The sequence below is a fragment of the Nicotiana tomentosiformis genome, chromosome 2 (assembly GCF_000390325.3).
Source record: "Nicotiana tomentosiformis chromosome 2, ASM39032v3, whole genome shotgun sequence".
NCBI lineage: Eukaryota > Viridiplantae > Streptophyta > Magnoliopsida > Solanales > Solanaceae > Nicotiana > Nicotiana tomentosiformis.
This window is the reverse complement of record NC_090813.1, coordinates 8,592,130-8,612,219: the sequence shown is the minus strand read 5'-3', so window position 1 is coordinate 8,612,219 and position 20,090 is coordinate 8,592,130. Positions and strand designations below refer to the sequence as shown.

The window sequence follows — 20,090 nt, the reverse complement described above, 5'->3', positions numbered from 1 at the left end:
AATTCACACCCCGATTCGAATTTTGAGTTTTAAACTTTCAATTTGCAAATCTCGTGCTAAAACATATTAAATGAATCCGTAATGACTTCAAATTTGGCACACAAGTCATAAATGACATAACAAAGCTGTTCAAATTTCTAGAATTGGATTCCGGCTCCGATATCAAAAAGGTCAACCCCATGGTCAAACTTGGAATATTTAGCCTTTAAATTGCTAGTTCCGTTAAATGGTCATAACTTGAGCTAGGGACCTCCAAATTAAATTTTGGGCATACGCCCAAGTCCCAAATCACGATACGGAGCTATCGGAACTGTCAAAATACTGATCCGGGTCTATTTGCTAAAAACGTTGACCAAAGTCAACTCACTTGAATTTTAAAACTTTATTTCCCATTTTAATCCATTTTTCACATAAAAACATTCTGAAAAATTATACGGACTGCGCACGCAAGTCGAGAAATGATAAATAGTGCTTTTCAAGGTCTTAGAATACATAATTACTTATTAAATTTAAAGATGACATTTTGGGTCATCACATTAGGACACTTGCACAAACATACACGTAGTTAAGCACTCTTATCGGATAAGAGGTGTTCTTGATATTATTGAGCATAGATGCTTACCCTTGTTTAATTATCTTCTATCTGAGAATGGCTCTATTGGCATGTGAGTCGTCAGTGTTGTTATGAGGTGTTATGAGGGAACATGATGCCAAGTGTTAGAGTTCAGGTATTGAGACCTGTGAGTTGTGAATTGTCCAAGGTTCGGTACCTCGTGGAGTTGTTGACTAAAACCTAATGTAAAAGCGGTTGTAATTACTGAGTTATTACTTGTCCTTGCTGTATTCGTGATTCCGGATTTAGGTTGTGTTCCATTCACTTTGTTTGCGTCATTTTCATGATATTCCGTTGATACTTGTTGTTTCTTGCTTTAATGCCATTACTGTATTGTGAGACATTTTGCATAGTCTTTATGTAGACATCATACTTATGGTATTCATGTACTTATATCTGTTCGGTTTATTAGAACTGTTCCTCGTCACTACTCCACCGAGATTAGTCTTGATACTTACTGGGCACCGATGTGGTGTGCTCATGCTACTCTTCTATACATATTTGTGCAGATCCAGGTACTTGTTCGTTAGCTAGCTGTGTGGACTGTTGCTGTGGAGACTCAAGGTAAACCTGCTACTGCGTTCGCAGGCTTCGGAGTCACCTTCCAGTTTTCATTTTACACTGTTTATTCTTATTTCTGGACATTGTATTTAGAAGTTTTCTAGCAAACACTCTGTAGAGCTTATGACTTGTACTACCGGTTTTGAGAATTGTAAGAGATTCTATTTAAATAATGTTGTTGTTTTAATTATTGTTAAGCTTACCTAGTCCCTAAGACTAGGTGCCATCACGATACCCAACGGAGAGAAAATTAGGTCGTGACAGGTGTACTCATGCTGCTCTCTGCGCATGTTTTTCGTGTGCAGATCTAGGTGCACCTTATCAGCCGCACTATCAGTGAGCCGGGATAGCCTTGGAGACTTCAAGGTATATCTGCCGCGTCCGCAGACCTCGGAGTCTCCTTCTACTCTTTCTCATATCCATTATTATCTGTATTTTTCCTTGTTAGATTCTGATTTATAGAGACACTAGAATTTTCCTTCTGTAGTTTGTGATTCACGATGTTCCGGGTTTTGGGATTTGTTGTTTATTTTTGAATAGTTGGTTAAATTTATTTTTTTTTATTTCATTATTCCGCAAAATGTTAGGTTTACCTAGTTGTAGAGACTAGGTGTCGTCACGACGTCACACGGAGGGGAAAATTGGGTCGTGACAATATATTATATACTTAAAAATATACTATTTTAAATAAAGTATTTATATAATATTTTGATTCTCTGTATTGTCTAACAATGTTTTGCAGGAGATAAGAATACTATTAATAAAGCAAGAAAATGAAAGAAACGAGAAGGTTGTAACAGATTCAATTCACAACGCAAGAAGGTTATGACACATCTTCTTCAAGATGCATCTTCCTTGGGACACATTCTCCTCACTATCAGTTAACATCACAACATTTCAAGAAGAAATGCACTTCTATAAATAGAAGGCAACTCTCTGTGTAGTAGGCATCGAGGATAAAGGAACAAAAGAGCCACTTTATTTTCTAATGCTTTGGTCTCTTAATCTTTCTTGTTCTTTTTTCTTTACTTCTTGTAATTTTCAGATTTCCTGGTAGTGTTGGCAATATAGGCCATATTATAGAAGTCCTTTCTTTTTCAAATACTCTATAATGGAGCAGTGTCTTTTTGTTGGGATAATTGATGAGCTTGATATATATATAATTATAATAGTTTTTTCAATCTTATTACATACTTGGCCTCAGATTTTCTAGCTCCACTTTTATATTGTGTTGGGATGTTAGATTTTAATTAGTCACATCAATCTATTTATTTTTAAAGTTACTTGTATTGATCTTGTAATTCTCACGAAGCAAAATTGATACATATTGACTAGCGTGAATAAGTAGATAGAGGGTCCTTTTCAGCAATCTAGCATTCCAAATCTTGATTTTTGCTTACTTTAATTCTAATTCTCATGAAGGAATTGTTATAAGCAATATTATTGATTTTTTCGTAAAGATAGTCTGATGAGGTCTTTACTACTTCTTGGCACAATTCAAGCAAGATATATATTTCGGTCTTATCATCACTAGTCGTAAGTGAGTAAATAATATAACCTCAAGGAGTATTATTAATTGTTTACTTTCTAGTGAGCAAAGCATAATTGTATTAACAATAAGCAATTATCCATTAGTGAAATATATGTAGAATTTGAGATTTCATTATAAAAATATTGTCAAGTAAATTCAATGATTCCCAACACTTTTTAAATATAAATTTTTCAAAAGTTGTTTTTGTTTAAATAATTTACAAATTCAAAATCCTACTCTCTTTCCATCAATTTGGTTCTCTCAAATAGTAGCTAAAATATTACAAGTTTGTAGCATAGATTTTTCAATCTCTTTGGGACGATATCTTAAACTATACTAGAATTTGACAAAGCACGAGAAGAAATATCCTATACACATTGGCCTCGTCAAATTTTTGGTGCCGTTGCCGGGGATTGGCATACATCTACTTCAGATTTAATATTTTGTTACTAACATGAGATCTTATTATTGTTATTTTTCTGATAATATTATCACTACGTATTAATAACACTTTAAAAAAAAAATATATTTGTACCTCTTCCTATTATTGCTATCATTAGCTTTCCCTCATTATATTTAGTTTAATTATTTCTAGTACTATCACCTGTTGTATCATTTTTTGTTTCTCATTGCCAGTACTTCGACGTACTTCTCTTTCTATTTTCAATATAGTTTGTTGTTTACATATTATTATTATTTTCTTATTATTATTATTATTATATTATTATTATTTTCTTATTATTATTATTATTATTATTATTATTTTCTTCTTATTATTATTTTGTAATATTATATTATTATTATTATTATTATTATTATTATTATTATTAATATTATTATCATTAGTACTTCTACACTGTTATTCTCACTGATAACTATTATTATTCACTAGTCCAACTTTTGTTTATACTTAATAAATCTCTATTATCTCAATTAGTTGTTAGTATTACTACTAACACTTCCTTGTTAGTTTCATTGTTTTAATATTTTATTTTTTATATATATATTTTTTTAGTAGCCTAATTACTAGTATTAGTATCTACAATATTATGGTATTAGTTTTTCTTCACTAACTATCTATCTTTGAAATTTTCTTTAGTTTAGTTGTCAATTACTAACACTACATTAGGAATTAATGTAATATTTTCTTACTTTCAAATTTTTAAGTAGGTTATGTCCCGCTCTTCTACAAAAGAGTTGGCTAATTACGATCCTGAAATTGAAAGATCTCTTCGATTGCGCAGGAAAGGACACGCATTATCTTCTCAAAGATAACTTGTGACAGAATGGAACTTCAATTAGAAGATGATAACAATCTACCCAAAGTACCACTACCGGTCCATTTAGAAGATCAGTTTGATGAAGTGGCGCCAAGACCAGCAAACAAAATCCTAAGGGATTATGCTAGACCTGACCGCTTTAACTGTGAATCTAGTATCAGGAAGCCTCCAGTGGCAGCCAACAAATTTGAAATCATGACCGGCCTGATTCAAACGATTCAATAATCTTGTACCTTCACTAGAGATTCAAGTGAAGATTCACACAGTCATTTAATTGATTTTATGGAACTTGTTGAAACTGCTAAGTACAATGGAGTACCTCCTGAAGCTATCAAGTTAAGGCTATTTCCTTTTTCTTTAAAAGGAGATTTCAAAACATAGTTGCGAAGTTTACCTCAAGGGTCAATTACCACATAGGACCAGATGACTCAGAAGTTTTTGAATAAATATTTTTCTCCTGCTAAAACAACAAAGTTAAGGCAAGACATATCTAATTTCTTATAGACTGATACTGAGTCAGTTTATCAAGCTTGGAAAAGATTAAAATCAATGTTAAGAAAATGCTCACACCATGATATTCCTGAAGACATGCAATTGTATATTTTTTATCACGGGTTAAAACCCTCTTCTTGAAATGTGATTGATGCAGCTACAGGAGGTTTTGTGATGGGAAAAACCACAGAAGAAGCATTGCAGTTATTGAATGAAAGTTTTGAAAATGCCATTCAATGGCCATCTGAGCATGTAATCATCAAAAGGGCCGCTACGGTAAATCAAGTTGATGCTTTAAACACACTAACACAACAGATTGTTGCTTTGGCACAAAAATTTGAATCTTTTCAAGTGAATACAAAATAACCAAACCAGTCTGAGGCTTATGATATGTGTGGAGGAAACCATCTGAATCATGAATGCCAAGCAATCAATTAAAATGGCGAACAGGTCAATGCAATCGATTACAAGCAGTAACCCTTTGGAAGTCAAATGACACATAAACATCCAGGATTTCAATGGAGTAATCCAAATGGTTATAAGAACTCTCAGATCTTCCAAAAGCCACAAGTACAAGGTCCACCTGTTACCAAAATCAAAATCATGGGCAACCAAATTTCAGACCTTATCAACAAGCAGCTCCATATCAGCAAAAGCCTCAACAAGCACATCCAAGGCTTGATGACCTTTTGTACAAATACATTAAGGTCACTAGTGAAAAAATGGAAAGCCAAAATTCAGCCCTTAAAAATTTGAAAATCCACTTGAGCCAATTGGAAACTCTTGTGTCAGAAAAAATTCAAGGCCCCTTACCGAACAATACGAGAAAAAACCCAAAGGAACACCTTAAGGCCATTTCCTTAAGATCAGGTAAGGAGCTTGATGAACCCAATACTGTCAGACAAGAAAAGAACCTGTCAAAACAACAGGTAAACAAGGGTAAGAATTTTGAAACACCCTCTGAACAATTAGAAGATAAAGAAGTCAAGAAAAATGATGAGAAGAATATTGAAAAAATGACACCTCTCCCTGTGACAATTCCTTTTCCACAAAAAATGAAAAGAGAAAAGCTTGATAGTCAATTTGCAAAAATTTTAGAGATTTTAAAACAGATTCACATTAATATTCCTTTTACTGATGCTTTGTTGCAAATGCCTTCTTACGCCAAATTCCTGAAAGAAATTTTGTCAAGAAAAAGAAAATTATAAGAAGTTTCTATGGTAATGCTAACGGAAAAATGTAGTGCTATACTTCAAAATAAGCTACCGCAAAAACTGGGTGACCCAGGCAATTTTACAATTCCATGCACTTTAGGAGGAATGTATTTTGAAACAGCACTCTGCGATTCTGGAGCTTCAATAAATTTGATGCCATTTTCTATTTTTAGAAAATCAAATCTTGGTGACTTGAAAGATCTTGGTGTCTCTCTTCAATTTGCAGATCAGAGTACTAAGAAACCTAAGGGAATAATTGAAAATGTACTTGTGAGAGTAGATAAATTTATTTTTCCTGTAGATTTTATAGTGCTTAAAATGAAGGAGTGCCATGATGAACCAATTATTTTGGGTAGACCATTTCTTACTACAGGTAGAGCAATTATAGATGTCCATCAAGGACAACTAATTCTAATAGTTGATGAAGAAAGGGTCATTTTTTACATGCAAAAGATACTAAGATTTTTCGGAGATGAATCATCATATTCATGCTTTTCAATTGACATGATTAGTTATTTTACAGATGAATTTAGAGACGATCAATTAACTCCAGACTCAATGGAAAGATGCTTTGCCAAATCAGGCACCATACAAGATGATGATCCCACCATCATAAGAGAAGCTGAAATATTAGAAAAGGATTATGAGGATTAAGAGATGCAACCAGAAGAAGTTCTGCCAAAACCCGATTTCAAAATTCTCTCATCTCATTTAAACTATGCATATCTTGAGAAAGAACAATGTCCAATGATTATTTCATCTTTTTTGACTCCAGAACAAGAAGAGAGATTAATTGAAGTCTTGAAAACACACAAAGGAGCCTTAGGGTGGAAAATAGCAGATATCAAAGGGATTAATCCAGTTGTTTGTACTCATAGAATCCTCATGGAGGATAAATACAAGCCAGTAGTCCAACCCCAAAGGAGATTGAATCCATCAATGCAGGAAGTGGTAAAAAAGAAGATTGTAAAACTTCTGGCGGCAGGTATCATTTATCCTATTTAGACAGTCCTTGGGTAAGTCCTGTTTAGGTAATGCCAAAGAAAGGAGTTTCATACCTACCAGGGCTATCATAGGATGGAGAGTCTGTATTAATTACAAACATCTCATTGATGCTACTAGAAAAGATCATTTTTCTTTGCCATTTATTAATCAAATTTTGGAAAGAATTATAGGATATAGGTTTTATTGTTTTCTTGATGGCTATTCTGGGTATAACCACATACCAATTGCACCATAAGATCAAGATAAGACAACCTTCACATGTCCACATGGAACATATGCTTATAGGAGAATGCCATTTGGTTTATGCAACGCCCCTACTATATTTCAGCGTTGCATATTAGTAATTTTCTCTGACATGACCGATAAATTTTTTGAGATTTTTATGGATGATTTTACACTCTTTGGAAAAACATTTGAGGATTGTCTTTATCACTTGACTTTAGTTCTTAAGAGATGTGAACAGACAAACTTGATTCTTAATTGGGAAAAATATCATTTTATGGTTGATGAGGGAATTGTTTTAGGACATAAAATTACTGCTCAAGGGATAGAAGTTGATAAGGCTAAAATTGATCTTATAGCAGGATTATCCCCTCCCACAACTATTAAAGGCATTAGAAGTTTTCTAGGTCATGCATGTTTTTACAGACGGGTCATAAAAGACTTTTCAAAGATTTCAAAACCACTGACTAACCTCTTGATGAAAGATACTAAGTTTAATTTTTCAAGTGATTGCCTAGATGAATTTGAGACCCTTAAGAAAAAGTTATCAACTGCCCATGTAGTTGTGTCTCCTTATTGGAATCAACCTTTTGAGGTTATGTGTGATGCTAGTGATATAGCAGTAGGAGCTATTTTAGGCCAGACAAAAGATAAGATTTTTTGTCCCATTTACTATACTAGTACAACAATGAATGAGGCTCAACTTAATTATGCCACAACAGAGAAAGGGTTACTAGGAGCAGTACTTCCATTTGATAAATTTTGTCCATATTTGATAGGAACTAAGGTCACAGTTTTTACTGATCATGCAGCTTTGAAATACCTCTTAGCAAAGAAGGATGCTAGACCTAGGTTGTTAAGGTGGATTTTACTTCTGCAAGAATTTGATCTTAAGATAAAAGATAAAAAGGGGACGGAGAATCAGGTAGCTGGCCATTTGTCTATATTAGAAAATCCTCCCCTTGAGTTTAGTGAGATAAAGGAAGAATTTCCTGATGAAAATATTTTTTCAATTGACTCAGTGGTGACTCAACCACCCTAGTTTGCAGAAATTGCAAACTACTTGGTTAGAAAGTGGACATCCCAAGATCTCTCGTACCAATAAAGGAAAAAACTTATATCTGATGGAAAGTATTATCTGTGGAACGAACCTTACTTGTTTAAATTTTTTGCAGATAATATAATTAGAAGATGTGTGCCCGAAGAAGAGATGACCAAAATTTTATATCACTGCCATGGAGCAATTGGAGGTCATTATGCAACAAATCGAACAACTTTTAAGGTTTTGGAAGCTAGATTCTTCTGGCCGACACTCTTTAAAGATGCCCGAACATGCGTTGCACAATGTAATAGGTGTCAGAGAACAGGTAACATCACTAAAAGAGATGATATGGCATTGCAATCGATACAGGTATGTGAAATATTTGATATTTGGGGAATAGATTTTATGGGACCTTTTCCTTCATCTCACTCTTTTAAATATATTCTTGTGGCTGTGGATTATGTGTCAAGATGGGTTGAAGCGATCCCCACAAGAAAGAATGATGCTCGTACAATGTATAAATTTCTTAGAAAAATATTTTTACTAGATTTGGCACACCGCGAGTCATCATTAGTGACCAAGGAACTCATTTTATGAATATGCAATTCTCTAATTTGCTATCAAAATATAGTGTGACTCACAAAATAGGAACACCATATCATGCTCAATCTCCAGGACAAGTTGAAGTTTCGAACCGCGAGTTAAAACGAATTCTTGAGAAGACGGTTGGAATTTCTAGGAAAGACTGGTCTTTAAAATTAGATAATGCATTATGGGCTTACCGAATAGCGTTCAAACACCGATTGGAACATCCCCATATAGACTTATCTTTGGAACAACTTGTTATTTGCCAGTTGAATTAGAACACAAAGCTTTTTGGGCATTGAAAGCACTAAACTTTGATTTGACCTCTGCTGGTAAAAATAGGTTTTTTCAGGTTAATGAATTAGAAGATTTGAGGTTGGAAGCCTATGAAAATGCCAGAATTTTCAAAGAAAAAACAAAAAATATGGCACAAAAATTTGATCCGAAAAAAGAATTTCAAAATTGGAGATAAGGTACTTCTTTACAATAGCTGACTTAGGCTATTCCCTGAAAAATTAAAATCCAGATGGACAGGTCCTTACAATGTTACTTCATATGGTGCTATTGAGATTCAGCAGATCAGTTTTGGAGCAAAGTTTAATGTAAATGGTCACAGACTAAAATTATATTTTGGAGGGCAATTTGAGAAACAACCATCAGTTACTCTAATTGAATGAAGAATCGTGTAGAAAATAAGTCGAGCTGGCGACATTAAACTCAAAACTACATTTTCCTACCCGTAGCCATTGAGGGTGAAGCAATGGAGCCTTATAAGTCCCGTATAAATTTGCATAATAAAATTGCCTAACCAATTGATCTAGTTAATATCCAGGTTATTGTACAATCATAACATTTTATGAAGGCCTCTACAAAGATAGAGTCACCTATACAGGAGTAATTCCATGGTGATCGGTATGCCTGTAATGACCCGGTCTGTCGTTTTGAGAATTTAAGCCCCGATCCCCTAATATCTGCTTTTTCTATATTTATTTCTGCTTTTGGGATTTTACGGGAGTATTTGGTTATGAAATTCGGGGAGTTTTGGGACACTTAGTCACTAGTTGTGAGTTTAAGCCTTAAAGTTTGGACCGTAATCAAAACTGTGTGAGGACGAATCCGGAATGGAATTCCGTTAACTCCGTTAGCTCCGTTGAGTGATTTTGGGTTTAGGAGCACGTACAAAATGTGTTTTGGAGGTCTGTAGTAGATTTAGGCATGAATTGGCGAATGTTAGTTTTTCGGCGATTTCGGCCGATAGTGAAAATTTTGATATCGAGCTCGGAATTCCATTCCGAAAGTGGAAGTAGGTTCGTAGTGTCATTTGTGACCTGTTTGTAAAATTTGAGGGCATTCAGACTAGAATTGATGTGGTTCGACGTCGTTTGTAGAATTTGAAAAAATTTAAATTCTTAGGCTTGAATCCGTACTTAACTCATGATTTTGGTGTTGTTCGACGTGGTTTAAAGGCTCGACTAAGATTGTAGGGTGTTTTAGGAGTGGTTGGTATGTTTGGTTGAGGTCCCGGGGGCCTCGGGTATGTTTTGGATGCTTAACGGGAAGAAACTTGGACTTAGGAAAGATTTGGTGCCTTTGCTAGTTCTGGTGTTTCGCACCTGCAGAAAAGAGACCGCAGGTGTGCGAGCTGCACATGGAAAGATGGAGGCGCATGTGCGAGAAGAGCTGGACTTGTCAGTCTCCACAGGTGCGGAGAATTTGTGCACATCAGCGGACTCGCACATGCGGAGATGAAAGCACAAATGCGAGAAGTCGAGAGTTGGCCTGGGGTCGCAGGTGCGAGGAAGTTCCGCATCTGCGATGCCCGCAAATGCGCAAGGCTATTCGCAAATGCGCAAGATGCGCAGAAGCGGAAGGGATGTCCGCAGGCGCGAGCGCGCAGGTGCGGCCCATTATGTGTTTTATTTTCGTTTGATGTGACGTACAATATCGAGTGTGAATGTTTTGAAAGATTCTTCGCGTTGTTAAATTTTTTTTGGGAAAATTTAATTCTCGTGTCTGGTTAATGAGTTTGGACTCAGAAAGATTAAGTGATTTCATAGTAATTGTGGTTGCGAAAGGGTATAACAAGATGCCAATTTGATACTAAGCAGGTGGGTTATCTCCTGAGGAGCAATATATGTAGTTGTGTTCCTTATGATGTGAATAGAGAGTTTCTTTTCTGCTAGCGGGGCGTATATGTTGAGACTTGAATTTGAATCTGGTTGAGAAAGTTGAATTGAGTGTTAAGAGAATGAATGCAAGATTAGCTGATGATTGAGGTATTTTATGGTTGGTGTGTCTTGAGCTTGAGAAGAATTTTAGTTGAACTGACTACAGTATTAAGGCTGTAATAAAGTATGGGTATTGTGAGTTATCAGGTATTTTAATCTATGGCTTTGATCCAAGTGGGGGAGCCTGCTATTGACAATTCAATTCATAGTTATGTGTCAAATTCTTTTGTTATGGTTTGAAGTATACTTGGGAATCAGTGATGACTTGTAGAGGTGGATTTTGAGAATGATTCGAGTAAGGAAATTTTTGGATACGTAATATATTTCGCTTTATGGGTATATAAAAATCACGAGGTGAGTGAGTTGTTATTCGTGAATGATGTAGTGCGCACGGAGTATGATTTGATAAGTGGTATTAAAGTAGAGTTACTTCTTTGAGTGTTGTTGTGCTAATGGAGCACGTGTCTTTTGGCCCATTTGGGCGGTGTAATGTGGATTTGAACAAAGGGGGTGACTCTCGGGAAAGTTCTAATGGATTCGAGATTAATATGTAACGATTGAGAATTTTCGGCGGATTTATTTATGGCTAAAATGTGAGATTTAATTTGGATGGTGTCGAGACTTATAGCATTTTTGTATATCATTATGGATTTTATATTTCAGTATCAGGAAGGTGAATGAAACGGTCTTAGACTCAAATAAGGTATTTTTAGAGTGAGTATTACGGTTGTGGTGCTTAAGAAGAATAAGATGACTTATGGACCTTAGGACGGTATGGTTTTATGTTGGGATGTCTTATAGTGTGCTTTGGGTAAGGATAGTAGTGTTCTGATAATGAGAAATGTCAACTTGAAAGTAATCCAGGAGAACCTCGGAGGAAATAGGACCATGGGGCTGTAGGCTACACCAGTATGGTAATGGCATGCTCAGTTCTTTTGGATAATAATGATGTGGAGGCTTTATAGATGTTTTGGTGGCAATATTCTTGGGTTTTGGTGACCAGTGTGGCTTGGACGAGATAGAGGAGATTAGTTCTGATAGCTTGAATTAGTGGGAATAGATTTCAAAGTGTTCTTGATGGTCTCTACCATGGTTGGAACCGGATATTTTCTACTGGTATGGGAAAACGTATTGTGCATTATGATTTCCTCCGGGAAAGAAGCAAGAGAAAAGTTCCAACTAATAGGGTATGTAATTTGCTAGTGACTCAGAGTTTATAATGAGATTCTTATTTTTTTCATGTGATAGATGTAGTGTGTTGTGCGGGATAAGATTTATATGTATGAGGTAGTAGTTCATTCTTGAAAGTAAGATCATGGATTCTGAATGGAATGGTCAGTGTTATATATATTTAGGTGAATGTTATAGTTGCTCGGTAATCCCTGAGAAGGGTGCACATTTCAGAAGGCGCGTTGTGTTTTGACTTATGGATGTTCATCGATATTGCAGTACCCACCTGATTGATAAACTGCTGATATTTAAATTATTGCTATATGGCATGGAGGAATTATGGGAATATTCCTAGTGGGATGATCATGCACGAAGGATGTGATAGCGATGCGAGTGCTGGAGTTGTGATCAGTTATGATAGTTCATGTGTACTTATTTGATTGCTCCCGTACGTTATGCTTGGATTAGAGGCATGTGACCATGCCAAGCGGATTATGTTATTGGCACGTGAGTTGTCTGTGCAGATCCATGTACTAATATTTTTGGTACGTGAGTTGTCCGTGCGGGTCCAGATATTTATATTATTGGCACATGAGTTATCCGTGCGGGTCAAGATATTTATATTATTGGCACGTGAGTTGTCCGTGCGGGTCCAGGTATTGATACTATAGCATGTGAGTTGTCCGTGCGAGTGATCTTAATGTGATCTCTAGAAGAGCTGTTTACTGTTATTAAATTTGTGTGTCTTGGTTATATTATATATAATGAGCTTATAGCATTACAGTTGTGGCGGTGCTTGTTGAACTTACAATACGATTCTCTTCTTTGAGATATTTTTTCATTTTTGGGTGCATAGATTGCCCAGTTTTTGGCTTGAGATATATTGGTGTGGCATGTATGTGGAATAATGGTGTTTGATAAAATAAGGTCATTGGACCTAGAATGGATACTATCGGGTTGGATTCTGGTATATTGGGAGGATAATATTGTAGGTCGGCATAGAAAGTGATTATATCTGGGACTATGGTTATGGCTGGATACAGCTTATTCATACTTATACAGTGTGTAGATGTGAGATTTGGGTATTGAAAAGAATTCTGGATGTTAGAAATTTGGCTCCATGGTTTTTGGGCTAAGGTTAAATTAATGATTTACATTTATGTTGTGTGGTCAGGCCTATATAGAATAGGGTGATGTGAGATCACCCCCGGGTACGTGCGTGATAAGATGGAATAGTGATTTGGTGGCTTGAAAATAACTCATGGCATGTTCGAGGACGAACGTATATTTAAGTGGGGGAGATTGTAATGACCCGACCGGTCGTTTTGAGCATTTACGCTCCTTTCAACTATTTGAAGTCTTGAATAACTTCCTACGAGGTATTATTGCTTGTGTGAATTGTCGGTTTTGGTTTTAAGGTATTTCAGAGTTAGCTTGGAAGAATAAATTTCATGTTGGAAGCTTAAGTTGAAATAGTTGACCGGATGGTGATTTATGTATAAACGACCCCAGAATAGAGTTTTAATGATTTCAATAGCTCCGTATGGTAATTTTGGACTTAGGAGCGTGTCCGGAAAATTATTTCGAAGTCCGTAGTAGAATTTGGCTTGAAATGGCTAAAATAGAAAGTTAAGTTTGGAAGTTTGACCGGGGAGTTGACTTTTCAATATAGGGGTCAAAATCTAATTTCGGAAATATGGAATAGCTTCGTTATGTCATTTATGACTTGTGTGCAAAATTTAAAATCATTCCGGATTGATTTGATATGTTTCGGCACAAGAAATAAAATTTGAAAGTTCAAAGTTCATAGATTTTGATTTGAGGTGCGACTCGTCGTTTTGATGTTGTTTGATATGATTTGAGGCCTCGAGTAGGTCCGTGTTATATTATAGAACTTGTTGGTATTTTCGTACGGGGTTCCGAGGGCCTCGGGTGAGTTTCGGATGCTTAACGGATCGAATTTGGATTTGGAGGAGTAGCTGAAGCAGCTGGGCTGCTGGTGTGATCGCACCTGCGCGAAAAAAGGGCTGCAGGTACGAGCTCGCGGATGCGAGGAATTAGTCGCAGAAGCGGAAAACGCATGGGCTGGCCAGCCACCGCGGGTGCCAAAATTTTTTGCCACAGGTGCGAAGTTCGCAGGTGCAAAGAAATCATCGCGGGTGCGAAGACCGCAGGCGCGAAGAAATCATCGCGGGTGCGAAGACCGCAGGCGCGAAGAAATCACCGCGGGTGCGAAGACCGCAGGCGCAAAGAAATCACCGCAGGTACGAAGAACGCAGGCGCGATGACATCACCGCGGGTGCAGGCGCGATGAAATCGCCGCGGGTGCGAAGACCGCAGGTGTAATGACCCAACCGGTCATTTTGACTTTTAGAACCCTGTTCCCTAAAATAAAATTGTTTGTATGTACTTTTAATGATTTATGACTTGCGGAGATGGTTGGTTCGGGATTTGAAAGTGTTTGGGGTTGAAATCAGAATACTTGGTTCCTTAAGTTGGCTTTAAAAAGGCCAAGTTTGACTACAGTCAATATTTTGAGAAAACGACCCCGGAATAGAATTTTGACGATTCCAACAGCTTTGTATGGTGATTTTGGACTTTTAATGAGCATGCTCGGAATTTTATTTGGAAGTCCGTAATTAAATTAGGCTTGAAATGGCTAAAATAGGAATTTAAGTTTGGAAGTTTGACCGGGGAGTTGACTTTTTTATATCGGAGTCGGAATGTAGTTCTGAAAATTTTCATAGCTTCGTTATGTCATTTATGACTTGTGTGCAAACTTTGAGGTCAATCGGAGTTGATTTGATAGGTTTCGACATCGAATGTAGAAGTTGAAAATTCTAAGTTTCATTAAGCTTGAATTGGAGCATAATTCGTGGTTTTAGCGTCGTTTTAGGTGATTTGAGGTTTCAAATAAGTTTGTATGATGTTTTAGGACTTGTTGGTATATTTGGTTGAGGTCCCGAGGGCCTCGGGTGAATTTCGGATGGTTAACAGATCAAAAAATTGGACTCAAAAAGCTGCTGCAATTTTCCCTTCTGCTGGATATTCTGGGCTGTGATCGAGCCTAGGGTCGACAGCCTGAGTCGACGCCACGATCGAAGGTCCAACTCGAGGGCCATGATCGAAGGCAAGGCTCGAGGGCCAGGATCAAGACCCAAGATTGAGGGTCACGATCGAAGGCACAGAATCGATGCCAGGCTCGAGGCCATGACCGAGTCCGAGGCTCGAGGCCATGATCGAGGCCATTATCGGAGTCTGAGGCTCGAGGCCATGACCGAAGCTCAGGCTCGAGGGCCACGATCGAGGCCTAATTCCGAAGGCTGCCTGGGCAGTTCTATAAAAGAGGGCATTCGTCCTATTTGCCATTTTTGACGAACCTGAGCTTGAGCAGAGGCGACTTTTTACTGATTTTCAAGGGAAAAATATTGGGGTAAGTGATTCTAACTCGGATTTGGTCTACATATACAAGTATATCATTGTTTTCACCATAAATTAGTGTTTTGAGATTTAAATTTGGAAAATCTTTAGAAATCTCATAGAAATAAATTTTTGGGATTTCGGTATCGATTTGGAGTCGAATTTGAGTGAAACTGGTATGGTTGGACTCGTAATTGAATGGGTTGTCGGATTTCGTAACTTTCGCCAGATTTTGAGACTTGGGCCCCACGGACAAATTTTTAATTAATTTCGGGATTTTATTGAAAATGTAGTATTTTCTTATAGAATTGATTCCTATAAATTTTAGTGATTGTATCGAATTATATTTGATTAGATTCAAGCCAATCGAAGTTGGATAATCGAGGAAAAGACCTACTAGTGGATTAAATTGGAGCAAGACGAGGTAAGTCTCTTGTCTAATCTTGTGAGGGGTAAATTACCCCATAGGTAATTAAAGTAATAATTATCGCTAAATGTGGGGGCTACGTACGCACGAGGTGACGAGAGTCCGTGCGTAGCTACTATTAATGCTAAAGTCCGAGTAGTTTAGGACTCAAAACATGAATTACTTGTATAAATAGTATTCTTTGTTTAATTAATATTATTTGATATATATATATATATATATATATATATATATATATATATATATATATATATATATATATATATATATATATATATTGTGAATTTTTAGATAAAAATATTAAAGGATGGAAATCTCATATACTTGATTTTCTGTTTAAATTAATTCATTGTTAAAAGAAACTGTTCATTCTCCCGAATTTATATTATAATAAATATAGTCTTCTTCCGGAGGTACATAAGAAAATGTCCTTCTTTCTTGTAGAGCAGGCCGAACACCTCGGCAGGATAGATGCATCTATGGATCGTGCCGCACATCCCTCGGCAGTGTACACGACACTCTGGATCGGGCTGTACGACCTCGGCAGAAATCGTGCCTAATAATAATAATTACACGATATTTTGATAGTTTATTGCAACTTGTAAAGATAATTGATAAATTGAAAATTTTATTGGAATTGATGGAATTTAACTGATATATTGGGAATTTTTGCATTTGAAGGAATTTAATTATTTCTACTGGTTAAATAAATTATTGTAAATTTTGTGAATCATGCTGATAAAAATATTCTAGTTTTATTTCAATTATTATTATTGACCCATAGTGAGTGTCAAAGTCGGCCATCTCGTCTCTACCACTTCAAGATTCGGCTTGATACTTACTGGGTACACGTTGTTTATGTACTCATACTACACCTGTTGTACGTTTTGTGCAGGACCTGAGCCAAGTAGTAGTGGGGGACCTATCGCCTTACACCCACGTTATCCAGGGGCATAGTGTTGAGCTACCTTTCTGAGCCGTTGTGCAGCTACCAGTGTCTCTCCTTGTATTTTTCATTCTGTCTATTTTTATTTCAGACAGTATTTGAGGTTTTGTATAATCTACTAGATTCTCATCCACTTGTAATACCAGGTCTTGGCACACACATTGGTAGAATTTGGTGTCTTATTATTTTTCTTGGATTTAAATTTTATCGATATATGTTTAATTTATTAGTTGGCTTGCCTAGCTATAATGTTGGGCGCCATCATAACCTATAGGTGAAATTGGGTCATGATAACATGGTATCAGAGCACTAGGTTCACGTAGCTCTCACACGTTATGAGCAGAGCTAATTGAGGCTTGCGGATCGGTACGGAGACGTCTGTACTTATCTTCGAGAGGCTATAGGGTGTTAGGAAATTACCTTTCTTCACATTCCATCGTGCAATTAATGTAGCACTAAAAATCCTTCTCTTATTTTCTCACAGATGGTGAGAACATGCTCGAATAAAGTTCCAGACCAGGGAAGAGCTACTCCCCCAGTTGCTAGAGGCCGAGGGAGGGCTCCAGCCCGTGGTAGAGGGCGAGGACGTCCCAGGACTATTCCAGTTATGCCGCTAGTGGATCCAGGAGAGCATCCCATTATTGAGGAGCAGGGTGAGGTGCCGGTGGGAGAGCCAGCTCCGCTGGACTTCACATCTGCACCGGGATTTCAGGATGTCATGGGTCATATGCTGCGATTCATGGACAATATGACTCAGGCCGGTTTATTTCCGGCAGACCCAGCCATATCTCGGGCGGGCGGGGGAGCATAGACCCCTACCGCGCAGGCTCATGGATAGGAAGCTGCTGTATATCAGACCCAGGGTGCACTACCCTTGGGTGGAGCCCAGCCAGTGGCAGCAGCTATACCTGAGCCCAGGCCAACTGTAGCCGCCGATCCTCAGAAACTATTGGACAGATGGGCTAGACTACATCCTCCTGTCTTCGGGGGTGAGCGACTTGAGGATCCACAGGATTTCATTGATCATTGCAAGGATAGACTGTACAACATGAGGATATTGGAATCCCATGGGGTTGATTTCGCTACTTTTTAGCTAGAGGGTAAAGCCCATAGATGGTGGTAGTCTTATGCTCTTGGCAGACCAGCAGATTCTCCTCCCATGACTTGGGACAGGTTCACCAGTATCTTCTTGGACAGGTAGATTCCACCCTCCCAGAAGGAAGAGTTGCGGTTTCAGTTTGAGCAGCTCCAGTAGGGTCAGATGTCAGTGACTGATTATGAGGCGAGATTTTCTGAATTATCTCGGCATGCACTAATGATACTCCCTACTGAGGCGGAGAGAGTGCGAAGGTTTGTAGCCGGTTTACATACTGGTATTCAGGCCACTATGGCTCGAGAGGTTGAGATGGGTACTTCTTATGAATGAGTTGTGGAGATAGCCCGGAGGATTGAGGGTCTATGTCAGCGGAGCCGAGAGCAGATTATGAGAGATAAGCGGTTCAGGTACTCTGGAGAGTTCACAGGTGCTCCGTCCGGGGGCAGTCCAGCAGACCCCCATATCCAGCACCACCACCTCCTCGAGGTGCTCCAGTGCGACCTTATCTTAGTGCTATCCCAGAGAGTTCTTACCGCCCACCAGCTATTCAGGGTCCTCCCAGTGGGTATTCACGTCCCCAGGGCCAGACACTTAGTCAGCAGCCCATCGCGCCGAAAAGTTGTTATGAGTGCGGGGATCCCAGTCACATGCGGAGGTTTTGCCCCAGGCTTCGGGGTAGACCAGTACAGCAGGGTTAGCAGCCAATGCTTACCGGACCAGTTGCTCCACCAGTAGTCTGACCACCCAGAGGTGGAGGACAGGTGGGTAGGGGCCATCCTAGAGGTGGAGGTCAGCCAGGCGGAGGCCAGACAGTTGGCGCCCCAGCTCGGTTCTATGCTTTTCCGGCCCGACCAGATGTAGAGGCCTCAGATGCCATGATTATAGGTATTATTTCTGTTTGCGACAAAGATGCCTCAGTATTATTTGATCCAGGATATACGTATTCATATGTGTCATCTCTATTTGCTCCATTCTTGGGTGTTTCTCGTGAGTCCTTGAGTACTCCTGTTTATGTGTCCACTCCTGTGGGCGATTATGTTGTTGTGAACCGGATCTACCAGTCCAGCATTATTATATTTTGTGGTTATGAAACTAGAGCAGATCTCTTATTGCTTGAGATGACTGATTTTGAAATTATTTTGGGCATGGACTGGTTATCTCCATATCATGCTATTCTAGATTGTCATGCCAAGATTGTTACCTTGGCTATTCCAGCATTGCCTAAGCTGGAGTGGAAGGGTTCGTCTGTTAGTTCATTTAATCGAGTTATTTCTTTTATAAAGGCTCAACACATGGTCGAAAAGGGTTGTTTGGCTTATCTAGCCTATGTTCGGGATACTACTGTAGAGACTCCGGCTATTGATTCAGTGCCTGTAGTTCGGGAGTTCTCCGATGTATTTCCTTCAGATCTTCCAGGTTTGCTACCTGACCGTGATATTGATTTCTATATTGACTTGGCTCCAGATACCCAGCCTATATCTATCCCACTGTATCGCATGGCTTCGAAAGAATTGAAAGAGCAGCTTGAGGAGTTACTAGCCAAAGGGTTCGTCAGACCGAGTGTATCGCCTTGGGGTGTACCGGTATTATTTGTGAAGAAGAAGGATGGAACAATGTGGATGTGTATTGATTATCGTCAACTAAATAAAGTCATGTATTGATGATCTATTTGACCAGTTGCAGGGTGCTAGGGTGTTCTCTAAGATCGATTTGAGGTCGGGGTACCATCAGTTGAAGATTCGGGATTCGGATGTTCCGAAGACTGCTTTCCGAACTAGATATGGTCATTCTGAGTTTCTGGTGATGTCCTTCGGTTTAACTAATGCCCCGACAGTGTTTATGGATTTGATAAACAGGGTATTTAGCTCATATATTGATTCATTTGTCATTGTCTTCATTGATGACATTTTGATCTACTCCCGCAGTAAGGAGGAGCATGAGCAGCATATGAGAGTAGTGCTTCAGACGTTGCGGGAACAAAAGCTATATGCTAAGTTCTCTAAATGTGAGTTCTGGCTTGAGTCTGTAGCATTTTTGGGGCATATTATATCGGGCGAGGGCATTAAAGTTGATCCCAAAAAGATTGAGAAAGTTCAAAATTGGCACCGTCCCACTTCGGCGACTGAGATCGGGAGTTTTCTGGGTTTGGCAGGTTATTATCGTCGGTTCGTGGAGGGTTTTTCGTCTATTGCAGAACCTTTGACCAAATTAACCCAGAAGGGTGCTCCGTTCCGATGGTCCGATGATTATGAGGTGAG

At 38.3% G+C, this 20,090-nt stretch overlaps 2 protein-coding genes across 2 annotated transcripts; both read left to right on the top strand.

Moving 5' to 3' along the window:
• Nucleotides 1-5,796: 5,796 nt before the first annotated feature.
• On the top strand, nucleotides 5,797-6,345 carry LOC104087808 (uncharacterized). Its single transcript, XM_009592367.2, has one exon. It carries the CDS (start codon nucleotides 5,797-5,799, stop codon nucleotides 6,343-6,345), a length of 549 nt encoding a protein of 182 aa, XP_009590662.2.
• A 3-nt stretch (nucleotides 6,346-6,348) lies between these two features.
• On the top strand, nucleotides 6,349-6,696 carry LOC138904308 (uncharacterized). Its single transcript, XM_070192809.1, has one exon. The coding sequence runs from the start codon at nucleotides 6,349-6,351 to the stop codon at nucleotides 6,694-6,696; it is 348 nt and encodes a 115-aa protein (XP_070048910.1).
• Nucleotides 6,697-20,090: the final 13,394 nt, after the last annotated feature.

Bases quoted from the DNA above. Each gene is read 5' to 3' on its own strand.
- LOC104087808 (XM_009592367.2), top strand. From the start codon at position 5,797: ATGTATTTTGAAACAGCACTCTGCGATTCTGGAGCTTCAATAAATTTG.
- LOC138904308 (XM_070192809.1), top strand. From the start codon at position 6,349: ATGCAACCAGAAGAAGTTCTGCCAAAACCCGATTTCAAAATTCTCTCA.